General features: G+C 39.5%; 4 protein-coding genes across 6 annotated transcripts in view; 2 read left to right on the top strand and 2 right to left on the bottom strand.

Moving 5' to 3' along the window:
- Positions 1-3,332: 3,332 nt before the first annotated feature.
- On the bottom strand, positions 3,333-7,482 carry LOC131692840 (small integral membrane protein 12). 3 transcript variants are annotated; one of them, XM_058980162.1, is made up of 3 exons: positions 7,427-7,482; positions 7,224-7,355; positions 3,333-3,531 (listed from the first exon to the last, which is right to left on the bottom strand). In XM_058980162.1, the coding sequence occupies exons 2-3, from the start codon at positions 7,351-7,353 to the stop codon at positions 3,362-3,364; spliced, it is 300 nt and encodes a 99-aa protein (XP_058836145.1). In that variant the 5' UTR covers positions 7,354-7,355; positions 7,427-7,482; the 3' UTR covers positions 3,333-3,361. The 3 variants fall into 3 exon arrangements, with proteins under 3 accessions (XP_058836145.1, XP_058836144.1, XP_058836143.1); XM_058980161.1 differs by having other exon boundaries at positions 7,419-7,475; XM_058980160.1 differs by having other exon boundaries at positions 7,224-7,479.
- Positions 7,483-7,564: 82 nt separating this feature from the next.
- On the top strand, positions 7,565-11,917 carry LOC131690787 (transcription initiation factor TFIID subunit 2). The gene is made up of 6 exons (XM_058976797.1): positions 7,565-7,737; positions 7,796-9,616; positions 9,677-10,300; positions 10,463-10,855; positions 10,918-11,572; positions 11,635-11,917. The coding sequence occupies exons 1-6, from the start codon at positions 7,694-7,696 to the stop codon at positions 11,851-11,853; spliced, it is 3,756 nt and encodes a 1,251-aa protein (XP_058832780.1). The 5' UTR covers positions 7,565-7,693; the 3' UTR covers positions 11,854-11,917.
- Positions 11,918-17,981: 6,064 nt separating this feature from the next.
- Positions 17,982-18,659, bottom strand: LOC131689556 (uncharacterized). The gene is made up of 2 exons (XM_058974746.1): positions 18,180-18,659; positions 17,982-18,121 (listed from the first exon to the last, which is right to left on the bottom strand). Exons 1-2 carry the CDS (start codon positions 18,471-18,473, stop codon positions 17,996-17,998), a joined length of 420 nt encoding a protein of 139 aa, XP_058830729.1. The 5' UTR covers positions 18,474-18,659; the 3' UTR covers positions 17,982-17,995.
- Positions 18,660-20,687: 2,028 nt separating this feature from the next.
- Positions 20,688-25,197, top strand: part of LOC131690936 (cyclin-dependent kinase 14) — a 438,487-nt gene continuing 433,977 nt past the window's right edge. Inside the window, exon 1 of the mRNA XM_058977020.1 lies at positions 20,688-21,231. The gene's annotated coding sequence lies outside the window, so the exon portion shown is untranslated. The remainder of the gene's footprint in view (positions 21,232-25,197) is intronic.

Here is a 25,197-nt window from a genome sequence, read left to right on the forward strand (position 1 = left end):
TTTTTGCTTCTGCTACTCACTGATCTCGACAGATTACTACAGCAACAATTATAGTAACAGTTTCTTTTATTCTTCAGACAAGGCACACAATATAAAAGTTACTATTTTTGTCGTTCGCTTCGCACTGGCTCGAGTAAAAGCATAAAGCACACTGAATTTCGTGTTCATTGCCTTTGGTGGTTAGAAATACCTTCTTCAACTTTTTCTCAATAATTTGTTCAAACCAATTGAGTAACAAATTTTGTTAAAAGTCGCCGGTTTTTTTAATTTATTTTTGAAAAATTTCGGGAGGGGCTTTAGCCCCCTAGCCCCCCCTCTGGCTACGTGCCTGCGCTCTTTGTAGTAGGTTAATGTCCATCGGGCAGAACGCTGACGTGGGACAGATTGAAGACCTAGAAGAATAAAGGACATTGAACTGGGATCATGGTTTTTCATAAAGCCAAATAACCAACATCACATAGAAACTTTTTTCCACACAATCCGAGAAATCATCCAGTAATATTAATTCAATATTTATTAATCACGGAAAAACAATAATCAGTTTATTTCCGGTAATTAATTGTGCTTTCCTTATTTGAGGATGGATTCCATTCCATATTGCACACTATTCATAAACGGCGACCTTTCGTAGTTTATAATGTTTGTTAACAGTTCGGTTGTTGTTTTTTTACTTAAATACCACTTGGTTGTTGTTATTTTTCCTTAGCAACTTTTCAGCAAAGGAAAAATGAGTGCCCGTGTTTTGATGTGAACAAAATGTCATGGTTGGCTTTGACATTTCGAGGGACCCTGAGTTACTTATTGGCGAATCCATAATGAACCAAAAAATAATCGTTAGTGGCAAGGCCCTGGTATTCAACAATAAGTGTTTCGCATCTATCATGGAAATCATAAATAAACCAAATCAAAGGAAATTTGTCTGAAAATATTGTTTCAACTTTCCACTGTGGAATATGAATTTCGACCTAGGGGCAGATCAGTTGTGATGCATTTTTAAAAATCAGCTAAATTAAATGCATTTCTTTCCATCCAAATAGAAATTTGCAATGGATTTTGCGTTGCGTGTAAGACGTCAAAACCCTACAAAAAAACTAGCCCTACATTCAACAAAACGTCGAACAAAGTGAATCAGCGTAGGACGTTTGTTAAACAAACTTTTCTGCGAGGAAGTGCAAAGTTGATGCGAAAATGGAAATTAAATGCATTTTTTCTACTTTTATGCAAATTTGTTATACATTTCTAGAGTGATTCGTTGGTTGTACACTTTTTAACTGGACCGCTTTTTAGTTGGACCTCCGCTAGTTGGACCATTGTCCAACTAAAAAGCATCTGAATAGCAAAATCTCATGTCAAATCTACGGTAATTGTTTACTTTAGCTACTTTTCCCCCTGTAAGTGGAAAACATTGTTTTTATTTCGTGAATATGCTAGTTTAGTGTTGTAGATTCATAAAAAAGAGGCGGAAAGCGAAAATTTTTAATAATTCATTAATTAGCTTTAAAGTAAGTTGTACCTAATAACTTTGTTCATAGGGTTATTGTGCTCCCGAAAGTAAGGTTTTTGGCGAAGTGGCTATGCCGCATAGCCGTAGTCCTCGTACTCGTCATCGGAAACGTAAGCGAACCTGTGATCCACTCGTTTGCCCGGTATACTCAAACATAGGGCCTATCCCTAGTGTAAGTCCGACTGAGCGGTAGCGAAGTCGGACAGCATGAGAAAAAAATCGATGTGGCGAAAAAAATCGATGTGTATTTATCGGCAAAAATTAAATTATTGTCACTGCCTAATGTGGTTTCGCCACATCGTTTCAATTGGGTACTGTCCGACTTCGCTACCGCTCAGTCGGGCTTAAACTAGGAATAGCTCCTATGTTTGAGTATACCGGGCAAACGAGTGGATCACAGGTTCGCTTGCGTTTCTGATAACAAGTGCAAGGAAGGCTCGTCCAGCGGATCCTCAGCGGCTTTGCGTCGCTTCGAGTCCTTGGACTCGGCTATGCAGCGTAGCCGCATTAAACTAGCTTCGCCAAAAATCTTACTTTCTTCTCATTAACGAATTATTAAAAATTTTCGCTTTCCGCCTCTTTTTATGAATCTACAACACTAAACTAGCATATTCACGAAAGAAAAATATGTTTTCCACTTACAGGGGGAAAAGTAGCTAAAGTAAGCAATTACCAAATCTACTTTGACAATCTATCTATCAATCTTTTACACTATTAACGTGGAGCGTGTTTGTGTGCAATTGGTTGTGGATTATCTACCCGCCAGATGGCGCTTCGGAACAAATTGTGTTTTACTCCTATTTCGAATAAAAAAATTAGAAATTTTAGATAAGTACGACGGGCAAAGTTGTGTGAAACTGTCATCATTAAGCTTTTTGTTTCCCCATGAGTTACCCGCCTATTTCTTCTACTATCCGGTTAAGATATCGACGATTTCTAAGTTTCTCAGAACATTACAAGTTCGACATTCAATAATAGTAAATATAAATTCGAATTCCACTCGCCAGTAATTCGTTTTGCCATAGGCAGATATAACTGGACGCTTGTGGTGCTACTTCAGGTTCGAGTGATTCTATAATTGATTGATGAGCCTAGGATCCAGCACGGGTGCCTAAAATTAAACATCGTTAGGATCTTTGGTTGATTCTCCGTATTAACAAGTTGGCTTCGGATCGGGTTTCTCAAATTATATTTTCTGGTTCGGGTCGGTATTGGGTTTTCAAATTTTGAAATTCTCGGGTTCGGGTCGTGTTCGGGTTTTACAAAATTTTAATTCTCGGGTTCGGGTCGCGTTTGAATTTTTCAATTTTAGAATGTTAGGCCTCGGGCTGGGTTCGAGTTTCGCAAATTTTTAAATTTCGGGCTCGGGTCGGGTTAGGTTTTTCAATTTTGAAGCTCTCGGGTTCGGGTTCGAAAAAATTGAAACCCGACCCTGTCTAATCTTCATGTCAAATCCGTCAAATCAGAGAAATTGGGTAGCGTAATTGGTTTGTTCGGTAAGCCATAAAAGTAATCATAACATAAACATCCAATTATGGTTTAACATCGAAATCGCTCCCAGCGGTTTTTAGCATTTGGCAGGTCAGCCCAGTTAGCGAGCGGCATTGACTAACTGGGCTGGAGTCTTATGTATCCCAGTTACCGAACAGTTGCTGTAGATACAAACTTCCAACCCGCACTATTGTTTAATATGATAAAGAAGGAAATACACAAATGAAATCTAGATCAGACTACTGGATCTGCGCCTAGAACGGAATTCATATTAATCATAACGAGAGTTAGATGGCGGTCAATAAGGTATAATAAAAAAAAACACGGTAGAAAAGTATTCTTACTGGATTGAAATTAACTTTTTATTTACATATATTTAAGTGAAAACTTAAATCCATTTTCGCTATTTTTCTCGAGAGATGGCGAGAGGTTCTTTCCTAAAACATTTTCTTTGTACACAAGTTTTTCTACGTTTGTTGCATCCTTCAAATGTAGATCATCCGTCACTCGATCGACTCGTTTTTCTTCAATTGATGCTGAAATAAATCAGATGTATATTTGGTCAGGTATTTTATGAGATCTATTTTGGAGTTTAATAGGATTTTCGATTAATTGACACTGGAACTGCACCATTTTTGCACTTTCTAGCAGAAGTGCAGAAAACTGGGTATATTACATTGACACTTCTGCTAGAAAGTGCAAAACCAGTGCACTCCACTACACCGGTGTCAATCAATCGAAAATCCCATAAGTATCCAGCTTTTTACGTTCCATAATGGTGGTCTAAATTGCTCAGTTCGTAATACGTTTAATGGCCCTTTTTGGCAATAATTTTTTACGCCAGCTTGACAGCAACGCCCAGTTGAAGATATCGGGCGTCCATTGAATAATCATCCAACGCATTGGGCTAACGCAGGATAACTTAATCTCACTGGGCGGTTGACGTAAACGATTATTGTCAAAAAAGGGCCATTAAACGTATTACGAATTGAACAATTTAGACCGCCATTATGGCACGTAAAAAGCTGGATAGCCTACAAGAATAAGAAAAAAGTGTAATCAAATGAATTGACCTACTCTAAGAATATATGAATATTTAGACTTAATGAGATATATATGTAGAAAAAACGATGGAAAAAATCCGCCAGTCACTTTCCCGGAATTTTCGGATACTGCATCAATAGCGAAGAAAAGTGTCGATATATCGGACAAGCAAGGTCGATATATTGGAAATGCATATAGGACTGCGATATGCGAGTGTGGGTAGTATCATCGTATGAAATTGACTACACCGTTTGGTGTTATGAATCGTTTGTTCTGTTCAGCTGGTGAGGTGTTTTGGATATGTTGGATTCCACCATATTACTTTACCAATATTTTACTTATTCTTTCAGAGACCAGTTGTTCAATAAAATTCTTCATTACGAGCATTTCTACAACTTTGTCCAAGACATCAACTTTCTACCTCGTCAGCATAAAAAGTTAATTTTTCTAGTTCAATCATAGTAAGCCATTCCTCAATTCAATTTTTATCAGATTGTGGGCAATATTCATACGAACAATTCCTCCAAAGACACCCTGTGAATATATTCGATGGTTTGGCCTCTAGTGAACGTTTTTGGCATTTCCGACCACTGTGCGCTGCCTGCTGGCTCGTGTTGGATTTGGATTGGTTTGTAGTAGTTGTTGAGCCAACCGACTACACTTAAACCTCTTGTATCTCATCCATCCGGGGCTACCGTTAAGTACTGTTTTGTGTTCTTACTTATTTTGTTTTGTGTTGATCGTCATGTTTTTATCCATAGCTGCTTATCCTTACTTGCTGTCCAACCTTCGCGATACATCTGACCTGCTCAGGTCTGCTGCAAATATCGTCACCTGTTGAGACATGAACCGATCCGGAGGTGTCGACCAAAAGGATTTACATCTGTTTACAGCCACCTTCGCTGGGCTTCCTACCCTTCTTGGTGCTAGTCGTTCCTTTTTATCTGCTAGCTGGTGCTGAGAACTTCTCGGCGGCGGTATTTCACCCTATACGCATGCCCATTCTCGCGATCCATTTCGCTACCATGCCAACGGAATAATCGTCGGCGGTAAAATTTCTCTAGACAACGATATCCCGATTTTCTCTAACCTCGTGTTTTTTCCTACTTAGCTGCCGTTGCTAGCCCGATGACCGACATATGCTGTCTACTCACCACTGTTGCTAATATCAAAGCTTGTCGAAACGTGAACCGATCCTTCAGAGAAACGGTCCGTGAACAGGAAGTTAATACATTTTTAAAAGTAATTCAAAACCTTCATGGAGTGTTTGAACCCTCAAAACCCCTCCTCCTTGCGCACGGACACCATCCGTTTTTAATGGTGAATTTATACCAGATTTGTCCAATATTATATACGCCGTTTTTCCCCTACGGACATAAAGTGGAATGAACCAAATTTGTGCATTTTTGGGTACCCTTATTTATCGAATTAGTAGAAATGTGACACTATTTCGTCGATTACTCGGCCTAAAAAGAATGCATTGCGCCTAAATTTCACGTTCAGGTACACAATTCGTTTGGGTTGATTTTATGTGTCCGGCTGCTGCTAACTTGTCATGTCAACCTTACGAAAAATCTCTGCTACACCAAAAAAGTCTGTCGCATCGATAAGACCCGTCACGCGATCGTTAATCGAAAGTAGCGTCATTACTTTATTCCTTTCATAACTTTACTCGTTTTGCCTCATAAAGATTTGGGAATAAATCATGATTGTTTGAGTTCGTTCGCTTCGAATTTCATCATAATTTACCAGACAGTTCACAACCCAACCATTTTTCCAAAATCACGTCCTTCAAAAATTGGCTCTATAGAACTAGGGTTGCTATCTCCGGTGAGGCTTTCTCCCGAAGATTTTTACTGTCCTGGGATAGGCTTCAAGTGAAACATGAGTAAACGCTGAAACCAGACAGAACTTTGAATCAAAGCGATCTCTCGACATTTTAGAACACTTTTATCAATTTTTATCACCCACTGAATTGAAAAAATAAGTTTTCACTCTTCAGGCTTAATTTTACACAGGTTGGAACATTATTAAAGTGACTCATATTCACTGTTGAGTGATTTGTTTCGACAAAGCATAATATGTTGGTTTATATAGGGTGATGAGTCCATTATCGCTATGTTTCTATTATCACGCTACCCATTTGAAGTCGTTGGTTAGAGCAGTGTCTGCCATCTTTGTTCAACGCATTGAGTCAAATGGTAGCGCAACAATGGGGGCACTCGATTCGTGTTTTCGTTGCGCTCAAACACACTAATTTCACTGTTTTCAGCGCATGTATGTTATTATCTTGGTACTTAACAACGAAGCAAAGCTGTTGATGCCAGTTTTTACGCATTCCATTATTTGTAGGCCGAGTATTTAATGATTCAGTGAGGCGCCCTCCTTAGTATGGTGAAAATAGGCACTTCACCCTAGGTGTAGAATTTTACTTCCCCGGCTAACCGCAAAGATTCCAAAAACACCAGCCACTCTTGCTGTGGAGGATAAGCCGAACGAGCATTACTTTCCAACAGAGCTAACAGAAGATTAAAGCGGCTTAGTGTGGGAAGCACACTGCTGTGTCTTCCGAAATTTATTGCGGCCGCAAAATATCTGGTTTTCCGTAGCAGTCGCTAGGGAAGTTCAAGTAAACAAACACAGTTCTCCTCTTTGGTCAACAGACGCTGCAGGAGTAGCTAGTGTGAACACTGGAAGAACTCGTTGGAAATTCAGTACTATAAAAGTAAAAAATATTCGTCGTCTCACCAGATCGTGAAAAACCCGGAGACCAAACCCGGAGGGGTGGCAACCCTATCTAGAACCTTGTGCTCAGAACACTACTTTGGTTCACAACTAAGCCATCTCCCCTACCTTTCTTCGTTTGGTCTTCATTAGTTAATACAATGGGATTGATTGCAAAGTTTCCTAGGAAACTTAAATTTTCTGTAAGGTTCCTTCTCAAAAAAAATGTCCCACCAAAGCAAAGCTGGATAAATTACGCTTCTCTAGCTTTGTTCAAACCGTAGTTCTGAACACGCAATCAAGAGAATCACACTTTTTGGTGGAATGATTGCAAACAACTTTTCAAAAGTTCATGTAATAAAAATTACTGTATTAGTAATGAGTAGTTGTGCAGTAAGTTTAGATAATTTTTACTACAATTATAATAGTTATTATATCATTTGTAACATACTATACTTACGACTGTACGGGGTGTATTTATCCGATATTAAACTCTCGATGTTGTACCCAATAACACCGATTATTGCAGCAATTGGTAACGTTACATAAGGAGCTCTCGTGCGCAAAACATTCATTATAATAGGCCACATTTCTACAGATTGGGATAAAATTTCAGGACATAAAATACCGATAAAGATTTAATACTAAAACAAACTTCAATACCGGCAGCCGCGTGACAAAATCACCTTTCGTTTGTTATTGTCGGACCGGCTGTTTTTGACGTTTATTCGTACCGACAGCAAAATGCTGTGGGTTGTGACAACTTGTGATGCTTGCATTTTTATGCGGCGTCGGCAGCGTCGAACCGAGCACTATTTCATTCATTTTTATAATCAGTGAAGAATGTAAACAAGTGCTTATTTTTGTGATCATTATTAATTCACATTTTGCGGATAAATGAGTATATAATTTGCGTGGACACGATCCAAAATGCGTCGAGAAAAAACTGCCGACACTGTTCGACCGTTTAAGCTATAAGTATTCACCGATTCCTTGTTTTAGCTATATTTTTATAGTGTCTTTCATCTACACAGCGCATCAAATACTCAGCCTAACCGGTATTAGCTTTGAACGAAAAAGTATCATTGGATTCGTTGAGTTGACCATCGTTCCGGTGAAGGAAGTGCTGAAAATTATTCGGCTAAATTGCCGCCAGTGCCGCATTTATCGAGTTATATTGAACGACAGCTACGAGGCCACTTTCCACTATTTTGATCCCTTTCTTGACATTTGTCAGGGAGAAGCCAAGTCTAAATCATTGGAAGTGTTTTCAAAATGTCATCTGGAAGCAGCGAAAAAAACGGACCCGGACAACAGCGCCGGCGAATTGGTGATTGTGATTCCCGAGCAGGCGTCACACTTGATAGGAGAAGGTCGTGGACTTCGAGTGGGGATAGAGTTCTCGCTAGAAGATCCCTCAGGTGGGGTGCACTTTGTAATCCCCGAAGGAGAAGGGACTATGGAAGAACGAGCAGCGCACATGTTCACCTATGGTCATGAGAATTCTTCAAGGCTATGGTTTCCGTGCGTGGATAGCTACGCGGAACCTTGTACCTGGAAGTTAGAATTTACTGTGGATAAGAATATGACAGCAGTATCGTGTGGAGAGTTGGTGGAAGTCGTAATGACTCCGGATCTGAGGAGAAAAACCTATCATTATACGGTATCGGTTCCGGTTTCAGCTCCGAATATTGCATTGGCTGTAGGTCCGTTCGAAATCTATGTGGATCCACATATGCACGAAGTAACTCACTTCTGTTTGCCCCAACTAATGCCACTGATGAAGAACACCGTTCGCTATATGCACGAAGCTTTTGAATTCTACGAGGAAGCCCTAACACAACGATATCCGTTCAGTTGTTACAAGCAGGTGTTCGTCGATGAGATCGATAACGATGGGAATGCTTATGCGACATTGTCGATACTATCGACTCATCTACTTCATTCGATCGCCATAATTGATCAAACGTTTGTTTCACGTAAGGTGATGTCGAAGGCAATAGCGGAACAGTTTTTCGGGTGCTTCATAACGATGCAGAATTGGTCTGATGCTTGGTTGGCTCGAGGCATCGCTGAGTATATGTGCGGCTTATACTCTAAAAAATGTTTCGGCAACAATGCCTATCGTGGCTGGATCCGCGATGAACTTGCAGAGGTGGTAAAGTATGAAGAAAAGTTTGGCGGAATCATCCTTGATTGTAGTCAAGCGCCAGCTCCACCAGCTGTTTCCAGTATCAATCAATCGCCAGCGGCACCTGCAAAAGCGTACAATGATAATCCGTTCTATTTTCCTATTAAAAATTTGCATACAATTTCTCCAAAGTATGTTGAAATAATGAGGAAAAAAGCTCATTTGGTAATCCGGATGTTGGAACATCGAATTGGACAAGAGCTAATGTTGCAAGTATTCAATAAACAGCTAGCTCTGGCCTCAAACGCCGCTTCAACCAAAATAAGCAGCGGGTTGTGGCATCACCTACACATTTCAACTAATATCTTCACCAAGGCTATATTTACGGTGACCGGAAAAGATATGGCCGTTTTCATTGATCAATGGGTCCGCACAGGCGGTCATGCTAAATTCACTATGACATCAGTGTTCAATCGAAAAAGAAACACGATTGAGTTAGAGATTCGCCAGGATGCTGTTAATCAGAAAGGAGTTCGTAAATATGTTGGTCCTCTACTGATTCAATTGCAGGAACTGGATGGAACATTCAAACATACGCTACAGATCGAAAATATTGTGGTAAAAGCGGACATAACCTGTCACTCGAAAAGTAGAAGGAACAAAAAGAAAAAAATCCCTTTATGCACCGGTGAGGAAGTTGACATGGATCTTTCTCCAATGGAGTAAGTTTGCTTCAACAAATTAGGCTTAGATTTGCTCCTAAATATATCAATTATTTTCAGCGAATCTCCCGTGCTGTGGATCCGTCTAGACCCTGAGATGACATTGCTACGGTCGGTTCACATCGAACAGCCAGACTTTCAGTGGCAGTTTCAGCTGCGACACGAGCGTGATGTCACCGCCCAATTGGAAGCTATCGACGCATTGGAGAAGTATGCCTCCCCAGCAACACGTCTGGCCCTTACCGATACCATTGAAAACGAACAGGTTTTCTACGAAGTGCGCTGCAAGGCGGCTCTGTGTCTAACAAAGGTTGCCAATGCAATGGTCACTTCTTGGCAGGGCCCACCCGCAATGCTAACAATTTTCAAAAAGTTTTTCGGCTCCTTCAGTGCACCGCACATCATCCGGCAGAACAATTTCACAAATTTCCAGCACTATTTCCTGCAAAAAACAGTGCCGGTTGCAATGGCAGGTTTGCGAACGGCACATGGAATCGTTCCACCGGAGGTGATTCGGTTTTTGTTGGATTTGTTCAAGTACAACGACAACACGAAAAATCATTATTCGGATAACTATTATCGGGCGGCGTTGGTTGAAGCGCTCGGAAACTCAATTACTCCCGTTATTTCCGTGGTGCACCAGGGTATGGCCCTGACTTCGGAGAATCTATCGGCGGATGCGAAGTTAGTTCTTTTGTACACCTATTCTGCCGTGATCCGCATAACAGTCCCATTTGCTATGGGTTTCCTATGCAGGTGGGACTGTTATGCGTATCACGGCAGTATAGGACATGTCTCGCATTTGAAATACTTTTTACTCAATTACTTGTCATCTTCATCTTATAGATTGGTCCTAGAAGAAGTCACCCGTATATTGAACCTGGAAAAACATCTACCGTCCTACAAATACACGGTCTCGATCGCTTGCCTGAAGGTTGTTCGCAAACTACAGAAATGCGGCCACCTACCGACGAACCCGAAAATTTATCGTAGCTACGCAGCATATGGGCAGTACATTGATGTGCGTGTTGCGGCAATGGAATGTTTGGTGGATTTTGTGAAAATCGATGGACGGTGGGAAGATTTGGAGCACCTGATTGATCTCTTGGAAACTGATCCAGATCCTATGGCTCGACATAAATTGGGGCGATTGTTGATAGAAAACTTACCGTTCGACAAAAGCAACAGACATCGGTTGGATCGTGAGGAGTTGGCTCTCAGGATTTGGAACAATATGAAGTAAGGCAGTAGTATCGGGCACAGTAGGGATAATGTCTTGACATTTCTTTTTACAATTTCAGTGGTTTATTATCGCACGATACACGGCTTCGTTGTGACATGGTAGACTTATACTACACTCTTTACAATGTCCGCGTTCCTAACTGCTTGCCAAATTCGGAGTTGGCGTCAATTCTGAAGCCACAGAAACTTGCATCTTCCTTCGCAGCTGTGGCCGATCTTGATCGAGAACCAGAGAACGAAAAATCTCCTGATGTTGAACTAGAGCCGTTTCCACCGAAACGGGCTAGATCTGTCAGCCCTCTAGACATTAAACCGTTGGATCTCATGGATATAGGACCGACCGAATTGCTCTTACCGAAAAGCCACCAAGGGTCACCTATGTTGGATGAAATTCGAGAGGATATCATTTTGGAAACAGTAGATTCCACTATTAAAACCGAGATTGTTGAAACCGAAAAACCGCAAGAACTGAAAGAGGAAATTATCGATCTAGATGATAACAATTCAGTGTCACATGTCAGTCCCGAACAACCGTTGTTGAAGAAGTCGAAGACGGAGTTTTACTCCGACAATTCTATATCATTGCCTGGGATCATACCGAGCAGTAGCTCGGTTACTGGCCCAACTGGTTTTGAGCCGGGTATGTTTGGAAAATCATCAGAACCAGCGGCAACATCTGAGCCAAGTATTAGCGGTAAATCGGATGGAAGCAAGGTAAGACAGTTCTCCCTGTTTCTCATTCATATTTTATAAAAACACTTGCCTCTAACTTCCAGAAAAAGAAAAAGAAGGAAAAGAAGAAACACAAGCACAAACATAAGCATAAACATAACAAAGACAAAGACCGTGATCGAGAGAAGGAACGAGAAAAAAGCAAAGAGAAGAAGGATCCCAATGTGGTGCGTTTGATCAAGGAAGACACCCAGGAAACGCTGAGCTCAGCTGATAGCTCAAGTAGGGATAGTAATCCAACCACTTTGGATTTAACGTTGTAGGGTTTGAAGATTCAGTTTTAATTAAGAAAGTAAGAATATATAAATGTCTATTTCTGAAAATTTAGAGCTGTTTCCCGATTTTTCGATTATTTGAAATCTATATCGACTGTGTCTCATATGAATGATGAACCTTTCCATCACAAATTAGGATGATTGTTTTTTCAAGCAAACGAAATTTGTATTTGGCAATCGGGATTGAAATATCGAATTGTAATTGAATTCGATCGAACTACCTCTAACAAAAATCAACACGTTATGCTTAGGGATGTCCGACTACGATTCGATTAATTGATTAACGACACTGCTGCCCATAATCTCATACTTGTCCCATTTTCTGTGGGATTCCCTATCTACATGATATAGACTTCTAGACAGTAGGGTAGTTGAATAATTTTTGCTTGATTAGCGACTAGTAGATAATCGAAGTTTTTCCTGGATTATTGGCACGATTAGTTTCAGAAATATTAAAATGATTTTATTTTTTTTAATTACCTTGATTTCATATTGACTTGGGCGGTGGGAAGTATACCTATTTTTGTGTATACACTCCGAAGAGTGTATTTGTTTATACTCACCGTTGCTCGATACCGTTCACATTTAGCTGAAAATTTTTGTTCATTTTCGCGTTTGTAAACGGTTTTGTTCGTGCAGATAGGTTTGATAATTTTTGTTTTATGTTTGTGAATAAGTAACATAGGGTTAGATAGGCAACAATTCTTCCTTGCTGTCGAAAAGTTTGCTGAATTCGGGAAACGGTGGGTGTCAGCAGCGGCGGTCGGTTTATTTACATCGTGCGAGAGGCGGCCATCGTAGTTGTGCCAGTTAGTTTCGGACCACGTGGCAGTTCAGGTCGGTTTGTTTTCGGTGGTGACCGATTTGTTGCTGGAAAAACCCAGCCCGTCAAATAACGCGTGTGTGCGGAAATCCCCGCAAAAGTGCCGACTCGTGGTTCGAGAACTGTTGTCTGGTGTCGGGTCGTCGATTTGGGAAGCTAGTCGTTAAGGAGCCACTCTCTTCCCGGCAAACTATAAAAGACCCAAAAGATACCAAGCCGCTCTCGCATCATCCGAACGAGCCTAGCTCTCCTCCATTGCTAATAGGGATCCTTATTTTGGAAAAATTGTGTCAGTTTTTCATATGTATTGATAGCGGGTGTCCTTACGAGTACACTCATCATTTAAACTAAACCTTAATTGTCCTTTTCTGATTTTTAAATTTAAAAGAACCAAATTAAATTCAGCCAACAAACTGACAGTTGTCCTACTAAAGGCCTATTTACACCCTCGGTGAAAATGAACGTGAACTCGATGCGAACCAAATTGTTTTTTCCAATATCTCACTTATTAGTGCATAGAAATTGATGAAAATGGAGCTAAACGATAGTTCATTAATATACTTAGAGAATCCATGCACAATTATTCGATATAATTGAACCAATGTAATTATATTCGTATTCCCCGATCATTTTAAATATTCCACGGTGAAATATGTTCGCAGTGGATATTTCACTTGTTCACCGGGAGTGTAAACGCGACGACGGCGGAATAGACCTTTCTCGTCCGACCTAACACCTGTTTTTCTTATTTTTAATCGAAAGATTACACATTGATAAGAACATTTCTGTAAAAATGAGATTTTTAGGAGCTATCATGATTTTTTAATGATTTTTTAAAATTTGAAATATGCAAGAATGTTGAATATTTTTTTCACCTCAGCAAGAATGGTGGGACTTAAAATGTGCGTTTGGGCAGCACTGCTTTGAATATTTTCACTTAAGTTCTTGGCAACGCGGTAAATGAAGTGGTGAATCGCAGTACAAAATTCATTAGTAATGTAAACAAACTAAAATGAACCTCTCGCTGTAGAACATTGGATGAAAATGTTTAACCTCACTTTTTTGACATTTCGCAGAGCTTGTTTACATAGACTTGGATTTTTTTTCATTCGACCACAGTATGAGAAACTTGGTTTGGTTTACTTTTAAATGCGAATATCTTGTATTAACAAGCTCGCTAGGCTTTCATTTTTATTTGACGTCATTAGGCAATGTTCCGTTAAATTTGGCATTTGGATTTTTCTTGTCCACGATTCGTTGAAGAAAGCGATTTTCTTTGTTACGATCAATTTAACTTGTTTTGTTTTTTTTTGCTGACAACGTTAGCCACAAAACATTTTGATGATCTCTGGTAATTGGTAATCTCTGGTAATCCTTGAAATTATATACATCGCAACATAGGTCCGCACCAGTTGCAGCCGCTCCACCTCGCCGGAATCGTGTTAGCCGATGGTCCAGCCTGCGTCACACTCGGCTGTCGCTGCACCAATGGTAGCTCCCAACCAGGCCTTTGGATTAATTGCTCAAATAGCAGCTACTGCTGGTAGTGTAGCGATAGGGATCTTTAGGGGTGTGCGGGTTAAGGCATATTCTGATGCAGATTAGTACCGTGAGTTAATATCTCAGTCCTTTTTCAATTTTTTGGCCCGAAACTATTAAAAAAAAACATTTTTTAGTTTGTTTCCTTTTAGGACAATAACACATCCAAACCCATGCGACTTGCACGACTCTATAGGTTGCCTTATCAGATCTACCATAGTTTGCAGATGAAACTTGGGATGGCAGGTTGCTAGCGGATTGACAAAGTACCAGATCATGCTGTGTGGGGTGCTGTCCCGGTTAACAATGAGGCGAACGAGATATTTGCAGATACGTCATTTAGTAGGACAACTGTCAGTTTGCTTGTTGAGTTTAATTTGGTTTTTTTAAATTTAAAAATCATAAAAGAATAATTAAGGTTTAAGAATTATATGAGTGTACTCGTAAGGACACCCGCTACCAATACATATGAAAAACTGGCACAATTTTTCCAAATTAAAGATCCCTATTGGCTCCGTCGGTAACACCGATGGACATGCCCTCATCGGAATGTTCAGCGGTTCCGATTCACAAGAGGCAGCCTCGCTAGGACAGGCTGCCCCGGTATCGGGTGAGGCAAACACTCCGGCAGGACCATGCTCGTGGGAGAGCAAGCAAATATCTTGTACCCAAGGCCAGGTCGAGTGTGATTCGGAACAATTACCAAATTTAGAAGTCCATATATATAGCGTTCACGTGATACATTTTCCTTGAAGTTGATTGAATAAAAATTGTATAAATGTTGACCAAATCCTGCAGCACTAGGATCAAAGATAGAGCATCAACACCAACTCACTGTGCTTCGGTGTTTTTTGCAAACGAACTATCACGTCTATGTTTTTATTTAATAAATATTTTAACAAATAATAGTTCATTAGGAGTATGCCTTATTTTTATTTTGATGGCGCGGTGAAGGGGTGGTTAAAGTACGAGTCGTATCTTTAAAATCGATCACTTCTCGACAAAAATGTTTTTACGGCCCGAGGTGTATACAGGTGTACACATTTTTTTCTATGTGTGCATCAGCTGTCACTTTTTTCGGACAAACAAGAAGAAATGAAGAAGAAAACAGAAGCACGTGGTCCCATACTTCATTCTGATTGGTTAGTGATGTAAACATTTGCTCTTTTGCGATCCCGGACGCCATACTTATTTTTACCACGTGCTTACAAGCTTCGTTTCGATTGGTCGATTTGTTGATTATGTGCTTCGCGGTCCTGGGACGCCATGATTAATTTCACTAGCAACAAACCAACACACTCAAACATGACGAATGTGAACACCTATACTATAATGCATCTCGATTACGGCCTAAAAGCCAACTGTCAAAATCCACTTTGAACGGAAATTCCAGACAAACCGTTACTAGTCGAACGCAGTTCACAGCAGTTTATGAAAGAGAAAACATTTCTCTTTCATTTACTACCAACATCTGTGATTGGCGTGTAACGGTTTGTCCGGAATTTCCATTCAAAGTGGATTTTGACAGTTGGCTTTTAGGCCGTAATCATATGTTTATCGAAACTTGAAAGTAGTATAAATGATTATAAATGCGACGACAATAAACTCATAACCTTTTTAATGGTTATTTAGCCATAGGTAACGAGGAAATCGGTATGTTTTATTCATGTACAACAAAAAATACTCAGCAATAATGTAATTTATTATTAATTGTTACGTAGTATAAATGATTATAAAATGCGACAACATAAGCTCATAACCTTTCTAATGATTATTTAGCCATACTGCCGTGATACGCATAACTGTCCCATCTGCATAGGAAACCCAAATGGGACTGTTATGCGGATCACGGCAGCATAGGTAACGAGGCAATCGGTATGTTTTATTCATGTACAACAAAAATTACTCAGTAACAATTTAATTTATTATTAATTGTTACGCGTGATTTTGTCTCCAGTGATTGGCCAAAATTGGTCGCTTTTAGAATCTGGTGCTCTAAGCATAACTGTCCCATGTTAATAGCGAATCCCATGACACATGGGACAGTATAGCGACAGCGAATTTAGCATTGACATCTATATAACCAGGTTGGTTGCAAGCAGAAAGAACAATACTAGCTGGGCTGCTAGCTGTTTGTGGTACTAATAACACTTGCAGTCTGTCAAATTAACATGATTATATGATCTAGCTTCAATGACGATGGAATATAGCCGAATCCAAAGCCTAACCCATCAGCGCATTTGATCATGTAATGGATATTATAAACTGAAAGAAATACATTTTATTGTTGTCTGTTTTTGAGGTTAGAACTTTTATACTATTGTGAGAATGGTCCTCAGCAACTATCCTTCCAAATCAAAAACTCGTGCTAGCAATGGCTTCGTTCAGAAGCTGCTGCTGTACATTTGTTTTCGTTAGCTGGTCGATTACGATTCCCCCGACCGAACCAATTGGAATTGGAACAGTCAAGCCTGACTTCCCGAGTTACATCTTTAGTATTGTCGTCCCATACGACTAGTGAACCTAAATGTGATGAGATAAGATTGAAAATTTTTCTACGAAAGTTATCTTCGACTAACCTCCCGAACAGAAAGTAATATCAAGGTCGATCGTAGAAACGTTGAATTTACAACAGTTTTATTTGTTAACAACAACTTTTGTTGTAACATCAATATACTTATGATGCAGTCCTTCATGCCTCCAAAATCTACAACGGAAAAACAATGTAAATCGATGTTTTTGATTTCAGAATGTATGGGAAAAGGTAAATTTTTACATCCCTTAACGACCCCCCTTTTTCCATGTAAAAATCGGGTTTACAATGAAATTGGATGTAGAAACAACAAATGTGATCGAATTTCCATTGTAAATTTTCCAGAATAACATTGTTTTTCGTTGTAATATAACAATAAAAACTGCTGTAATACTGTTGTGCATTTCTATTCGGGCTGGCTTTCCAGTCACGAGAAGGGACGGCGTCAGCATCACAAGCGATGAATATGCATGACTGACGGTCATGGTGTTGAGCGGTTGACCCTGAAATCTATCCCAGAACCGTATTCGTTCGTTCAGTCCGAGCGATATTGCGTAACTCGGGGAACAGGCAAGTGCGACGATTGAATCGTCATGGGCTTCTATTTTGTACATACAGGCACCTATAAATAACCAATCAATTTAATTATGTAGATTTAGGCCATGCCGTAAATTTGGCTGACATACCCCGTATCAAGTCCCACACACATAGCACACCATCCTGGCAACCAGATGCGCCCATCTCGTCCTGCCACTGGTCTATGAAAATACATGTGATAGGACCGCAATGGCCGTTTAGGGTGAACTGCAATAGGTGGCTATCGAGCCGAAACACGTTAACAGTGTGGCCCTGGCTGCCAGTAATGACTGTACCGCCCGCCACTTCCAAACATGTCACCGGTGACCCTGTTGGTGAAACTCCAGGATACATCGAAGCTCCTCCTCGGATGCGTGATGTTGAGCTGGCAACGCTGTGGACGGATTTGAGCCGGCGGATTGCTGAAATAAACTAATGCTTCCTGCCGAACCGCTGCGTACATGGGCTAAAAAGAATAAGAATTAAGGCACTTGATGACATACTCATTACAGACTGAAAATTAAATGACTTAGAATATACAGTATTTTAAAAGAACAAGTAAAATCTGTCTGCGCCCTAGGTGAGCTTAAAAAATTGTTTGAAACATAGAACTTACTTCGCCCATATGCAGACGTAAATCCCCAATCGATCTGACAACCTTACGTGTACGTTTCCAGTCTCAGAAAATCGTTTCGTTCACTCAATCGTGCGACTATCACTTTGTCACCGGCGAGGTTTATGTTAGTTACCCCATTGTTGTGGGTGTTTTCAGCTTCATATATATCCTGCAATGAAACGTCCGTCAATAGTTGTAATAAAAGCAAATAACTCCAAACAATTTACCTTAAAGTTACCAGTCGTTCCCTCCCAGAACTTTAACCGCCCATCTGCACACCCAATCTCTATGAGATCATCAAAAAAAAGTCCGGATACCAGATCGGCGAAGTCTGGTAACATTTCTTCCGCGCTGAACTTCCTCCTCCAGGTGGTTGAAAACATTCCCCAGCGCTCATCTGATCTCGGGGTGGGAAGAAGCCGTATGATTGGACTTACTGTGACCGCTGCTACATCATAGCCCTTGGTCGAATTATTCCACAAAAACCGAATTCGCAGATCCGCACAAAACCTTTTGGGCATACACGATTATCATTTGTGAAATGTTTCTCCAACTGGACGGTAAAATTAAACCATTCTGGGTTAATATTTTCCTGCATCTCATTCTGACGATTGTGCCTGGTGAAGTTAAACTGTAGTTTTCTCTTCAATTTGAAAGCAAAACTGGTCGGCGAACTCTCTGGAAACGGGAGACAGCTGATGTTTTTGGATTCCTTGGCAGGATGAAACACTTCAGATAGGTAGAGAAAACAGAAAAAACAAAAAAGATGTCATCGATGTTTTAAGAGTACTTTTCACTTTAGAGCAGCGTTGTCAGATGGTTTTGTATAATAGGTTTGTTCTAGTACACAGAAGTTGCTCCGGAGCAAACAGAAGCAAAAAATACTTCCTTTTTACTTCGGTTTGCTAATGGAAGCAGAAAAAAGAGAAGAGAACATAGGAACGATTTTCTCTCTGTTTGCTCCGGAGTACTTCCACTTTCTACTGGTACTGGAACAAATCTAATATCGGTATAGTTCTAAATAAAAAATAGGTATTTATCGGTGTGAAGATGTATGCTAACCAAAAGTTACCTGCAAATTATTGGTTTTAAATTATAGATCATTCTAATGTTATGTAATCAAACCTACCGAGCTCAATCAATTTCAGAATCGGTTGTTGAGCTTCATTTGAAATTTTTATAGTAACCTGGCAGATTGCTGAATCAATTTCCGGATGATTTGATGTGGAAAGGTGAAGACATTTTATAAAAAGGCCCATACGTAATATTAGTTGATCTTATTACATGAAAATCGTGGTTTTTTGGTAATCGAAAGAAAAAAGAAATCGGTATTTTTAGTAACTTTATTGGTATTGAAATTAACAATCGGTTTAAATATCGATATTCTGCAACACTGTTTTGGGGTTCATCTACCAATGAGGTTGATACTAGTATCCAGTACATTGTTCATCTACGTCAAAACAATGTTTTTGACAAATTGGAATGAACTCTTGGAGTTCATACCCAGTAAACGAAACGGCGAATAGCCAGATTAAAACAGATGCCGGCTAGTGGTAGGCTACTGGAACTATGTATAGGCTACCCGCCGTAACTTTATTTCATATTCCCCACTCGAAGTTCATCCAAATGGTGAAAAAGTATGGAGAATCGAGGTAAAATAGGACAGGGGAATACAGAGTAAAATGGGCAGCTCGAAGAATTTTTGATTTTTTCAATAGTTAGAGACACCAAATTAACGTGACAGTAATCAGAATTGATCCAGCGATGAAAACGGAAGCTGATCTGCATATAAAATTTTTTGACGAGAAAGGTCTATTTGATTACATAAAATAGGTTGTTTTTTTGCAGTGTAGTGCACACCCAAAGAAAAATGTAGCCACCTTTCCAGCCAGCTATGCCACATGTTTTTGTGGAATGTCTGTAGAAGAATACTTTAAAATGTCTGTAAAACTATGTAGATGGTTGAGTAAATGCTAGTTATACAAGAATGTTACTTTAAAAGTAGATTACAAATTGAATATTACTGTGAAGGAATCACTTGTATTCGAATTAATCTAGTTAATCTAGTACAAGTTTGCTAAGCGCATTACTGATTCAAAATTCTGTAGATTTCTGGCTACGTCTGTAGGGGATTATCAAAAGTCTGTATAATACAGACATATCTGTAAATCTGGCATCGCTGTTTCCAGCTTATTCGTGACAGGGTGGCCAGATAGAATTTCTTAATATCGGTAGGGTCACTAAAAGTTTATCGGTAGGCAGGGTTGTTGTCCCAAAAACGTAGTGTTGACATAGAATTGTAAAATACTGAAAACACAGATCTCAGATCAAATCCAACCCACAAAATGAATGTTGAGTAGGATGTGCCCAAAATCAATAAAAATCGGTAGTTTTCGGTAGGTATTACAAAATATCGGTAGTTTTGCCTTGGTCGTCTGTGAATCGGTAGGGAAGACCAAAATCGGTAGGACTACCGATAAATCGGTAGGTCTGGCCACCCTGTTCGTGATTGACAGAAAGAGGAAATACTGCTGTCAAAAATGACCCCCATGAAGCAAAATTGTGTTTCTGACAGCATAAGGGAGTGTGAGTATCGCCAACATTTTGTATTTTCGAAGCGGATATCTTATCAAAACATCCAAACATCGGGCTGATATAGGGCCATTGTGTCGAGCGGCGTCCAATACATCCATGAATCTGTTTTGATCGTTTGATAGAATCAGGTTTATTTATGTATCCGATTGGTGACGGAGGCGGAGATGTCTCTTGTGCTAGTGATGCTGTAGGTTGTGTGCCCGTCATCAGGTTGGTCTGTCGCTTTTCAGTGTGGTCGTCCACAAGTCGGTTGCGGTCGTTGTCTTGTAGCCGTCGCGGCGCATTCTTTCCTTTCCGTGCTACCAAATCAAGAATCCATAAAGTGAACAGTTTTAATAGGTACCTATATTATTCCAACTGAACGAGCTACGCGGAGGAAAACTAGTGAATCCGACGGTGTTCAAAATAAACCAATTTGCGGACGGATTATGAAGCCCAGTTTGAGTTCAATGCCAATGACGGATTGAAAATAGGAGCAAAAGTGTCGCATTTTTTGAGTGTGCCTGAAAGGGGCTGGAAGAGTATCTCGAATCTTGTGCTTGTGCAATATTTTGTTTCCGGCAAGGTGGCTTTCCGGCGTAATACAACAGATGCAATGGGCCGAAAGTAGTGATTGATGCAAAATTCGTTCTACTTTGCGTGGATAGACATTTTTTGGAATTTGTGGAAAGCAAAAAGAGAATGGTAATCATTTAGATATACATACATCCACACATCAAATGAATATTGGAGAAGTGTTGCTAGATGTGCATAATTTTTATTTCAACATTGATTTTTGTACCAATAATTCGATCATGAATCGACCAAAGGGCCGAAGTCGCAATGATATCGAATCGAGAAAAATAGCTTTGAAAATTCGGTTCAGAAAATTAAATCGTATTTTAACAGTGTTTGCATACTGCGCCTTCAAATGTATTGAAACACTTTGAAACAATACTAGTTTTCGGAAGCATAACTAGAATGTTTTATATAATAACGTTTTCGTTGATAAAATTGAAAACAGATTATTTCGCCGAGTGTTGTTATGAAATGTTGATTAGGCCATTTTTGAGTCGCCCTCTTGTTTTGACGACTCTCAATTTCGCCCTGCAGTGTCGCCAAAAAACAAAAATCAAATGTGGCTTTCGCCGTGCTCGCTGGAGGGGAAATTTGTTATTCTCCCTGGGCGTAACAAGCACTTGGTTTTTGTTTAGGGCGATTCTGTTTACGGACCTTGTAAACAATGATGCTGTCAATTTCGCCTGTATACACTACCATAGAAATGCAGAGGCGTAACCCGCCTGGCTTTTTGTTTATAGTTGAAAGTCGGATCCGCCGTTTTGTTTTTTATTGATTTTCATGAAGTGTGAAATATTTATAAATGAGTTTTTATATTTTTTATAAAGTATTTTTACTCCTCTTTCAGATATTAATCAAATCTCTGTTTGTGTATATTTGTTAGTTTCGCCCATTTGTCGGTTCACGATCGAATTATTGTATTTTACATTTTCGAGTTTTAGATTTTGCGTGCTGCCCGAATTTCGACCTGTTAAGAGCTCTCATCTCAAGAAAACAAGTTGCAAAACACCATTCACATGTTATTATTGCTACTGTGCTTTTACTTTGATACTACTCAATGCGTTGGCTTGACTGATCTTGTGGGTCTTTCTAATACAGTGAAGACTCGATTTTATCAGCGCCCGAATTACCCTCGATATCAGCTTTTTGACCCGATTTTGTCAGCCTCATATTAAAGATGATAGTTGGTAGTTGTGTAGACTCCAGCAGACGAACTAAGTTGAATTCGAGTAAATCTTTTCTTGAGCGTATTTTTCTTATCTTAGAGAACCGAAATATGCAAAAAAAAATATTTTTTTTTTCAATTTTGCGCTGTCAGACCCTCTTAAGAGAAATTTTAACTAAATAATCAGAAGGAGTTGTAAAGCTACATCTAGAGACCAAAGAAGATTTTTAGAGCTTCTGTTCATTAAAAAAAGAAAGAAAAATATATGTCCTGATTCTGTCAATGTCCCCGTTTTATCAGCCTGAAATTCACCAAGCAGTCTGATAAAAAACGGGTCTTCACAGTATTTACAAGCTAGGACCAAATGCGTTGTTTATGTTTAAAGGTTCACCCAGAGAAGCCAAATCGGTCATGAATCGACCAAAGGGTCGAAGTCGCAATGATATCGAATCGAGAAAGATAGCTTTGAATATTCGCTTCAGAAAATTAAATCGTATTTTAACAGTGTTTGCATACTGCGCTTTCAAATGTATTGAAACACTTTGAAACAATACTAGTTTTTTGGAAGCATAACTAAAATGCTTTATATAATAACGTTTTCGTTGATAAAATTGACAAAAAATTATTTCGCCGTGTTGTTATAAAATGTTGATTAGGCCATTTTCGAGTCGCCCTCTTGTTTTGACGACTCTCAATTTCGCCATGCAGTGTCGCCAGAAAACAAAAATCAAATGTGGCTTTCGCCGTGCTCATTGGAGGGGAAAATTTGTTATTCCCCCGGGGCGTAACAAGCATTTGGTTTTTGTTTAGGGCGATTCTGTTTACGTACCTTGTAAACAATGATGTTGTCAATTTCGCCCGTATACACTACCTTAGAAATACAGAGGCGTAACCCGCCTGACGGTTTGTTTACAGTTGAAAGTGAGATCCGCCGTCTTGTTTTTTTATTAATTTTCATGAAGTGTGAAATATTTATAAATGAGTTTTTATATTTTTTATGAAGTATTTTTACTCCTCTTTTAGATATTAATCATATCTCCGTTTGTGTACATTTGTTATTTAGGCCCATTTGTCGGTTCATGATCGAAATCTACTTATCGAACATGTCAGTGGTCACGTATCGTCCTAGGATAGGATCCGCCAGCTGGCTTCTTCTTATATTTTACTAATCCCTGTTGAAAACGACATACCCCCACTCGATCAATGTTGCCAAAATATTTGTTTTGTTTCGGTCGTATATTTGTTCTGATTAAAATATTCTATATTATGTACCAATTTCATGCTTCTGGAAAAATCAAAGATTTAGTCTTTATATCCGCATTTAAACGATCATAACGTTTTTTTCCATCGGAATACAGCAAAACAAAATAATATATATTCGTTGTTGGACATTACGAAAAATATCTTCATGCCTCTTCATTTTTGTAAGTTGCTTTCTGAGTCAAGCAACCTCTGTCACAATAACAATCTTCTCTGTTTGGATTTATTTTAAATATTCTAAAACTACTTTTCTACAAGGTTTAATTTTTGTGTTGGAGCAATGTATGGGTTTGTTCCAGTACTACATGTGTTCGTTTCGGAGAAAACAGCAGTAGAAAATACACGCTCCTATTTACACCGTACAGTTGAAAACTGTAAAATTCAACTGTATCGATAATACCAAAAAAAGAACAAGAAGCGACTTCCGGGATAACTCTCCCTGTTTGCTCAGTACTTCCAATTTACTCGGTACTGGAACAAAGACAATTTTTACATTAAGTTCAAAATATTTTCATACTAACGCTACACAGCCTGTTGATTTCGAAAAGCGGCATTTTCACATTATTCACATTCACACAGAACAGAATACACGATAACCGCGCTACCGGATCTCTCTAGAACTTCAGTTCTGGATGTTTGATTTCGTCTGCCAAATAATGCCTGCACTTCATAATTACAGACGGATGTTATAGAAAGAAAGCGGTATCTCGAGAAAACAAAAAAATCAACACAGTTAACAATCGTCGTTTTATGTTTGATATCACAATATGACAACACTTCCAAGCAGCTCTTTAGTACTTTTAGTTTACAAACCAAAGGTTTGCCTATATCACTTTCGTCCAATCACGAGCTGGTTCAGAATTGGTTCAAAAACAGGGGACAGAGCTGGCGGATCCTATCCTAGGTCCTATGATCATTCTCAGGGATAGACCGTTCCATCATCAAATTATTGTCCTGTCAAATTTTGGTCTCGTCAAACCAGGGTGGCCAGACCTACCGATTTATCTGTAGTCCTACCGATTTTGGTCTTCCCTACCGATTCACAGACGACCAAGGCAAAACTACCGATATTATGTTATTCCTACCGAAAACTACGGATTTTTATTGATTTTGGACACATCCTACTCAACATTCATTTTTTGGGTTGGATTTGGTCTGAGATCTGTGTTGTCAGTATTTTACAATTCTATGTTAATACTACGTTTTTGGGACAACTACCCGGCCTACCGATAACTACCGATAAACTTTAAGTGACCCTACCGAAATTAAGGAATTCTATCTGGCCACCCTGCTTCAAACTGCAAATGACGTGAAAACCCAAGATGATATCAGATAAGGTATAGGCATACGTAAAGCGAGAGGATTAGTAAAATATAAGAAGCCAGCTGGCGGATCCTATCCTAGCATAGGACGGGCAATCCCTCGATCCAAACCATGAAATTTGACGTACTCGTTTGGATCCAATGAGATATATATAGGTGTGGCAGAACACACGGTTTGCTAGTATTGGCAACCAAAAAATTTATTTACATATTTAATATGTAAACAATCCAAAAGCACGGGTCGACGTCATAGCGTTCACACGATTCAATGGGAGCGGAACGAACGGTATGACAAAAGCAAGTCGATTTATTTTGTGATCACTCACACCACTCATGTAAGATTCA

The sequence above is a fragment of the Topomyia yanbarensis genome, chromosome 3 (assembly GCF_030247195.1).
Source record: "Topomyia yanbarensis strain Yona2022 chromosome 3, ASM3024719v1, whole genome shotgun sequence".
Taxonomy (NCBI): domain Eukaryota; kingdom Metazoa; phylum Arthropoda; class Insecta; order Diptera; family Culicidae; genus Topomyia; species Topomyia yanbarensis.

Coding starts and splice junctions, on each gene's coding strand:
- LOC131692840 (XM_058980162.1), bottom strand. CDS start 7,353: ATGTGGCCTATTATAATGAATGTTTTGCGCACGAGAGCTCCTTATGTA. Junction 3,532..7,223: donor TAAATACACCCCGTACAGTC/GTAAGTATAGTA, acceptor GATTTATTTCAG/CATCAATTGAAGAAAAACGA.
- LOC131690787 (XM_058976797.1), top strand. CDS start 7,694: ATGCGTCGAGAAAAAACTGCCGACACTGTTCGACCGTTTAAGCT. Junction 7,738..7,795: donor ACTGTTCGACCGTTTAAGCT/ATAAGTATTCAC, acceptor TTTCATCTACAC/AGCGCATCAAATACTCAGCC. Junction 10,856..10,917: donor AGGATTTGGAACAATATGAA/GTAAGGCAGTAG, acceptor TTACAATTTCAG/TGGTTTATTATCGCACGATA.
- LOC131689556 (XM_058974746.1), bottom strand. CDS start 18,473: ATGCCCAAAAGGTTTTGTGCGGATCTGCGAATTCGGTTTTTGTGGAAT. Junction 18,122..18,179: donor GAACGACTGGTAACTTTAAG/GTAAATTGTTTG, acceptor GTTTCATTGCAG/GATATATATGAAGCTGAAAA.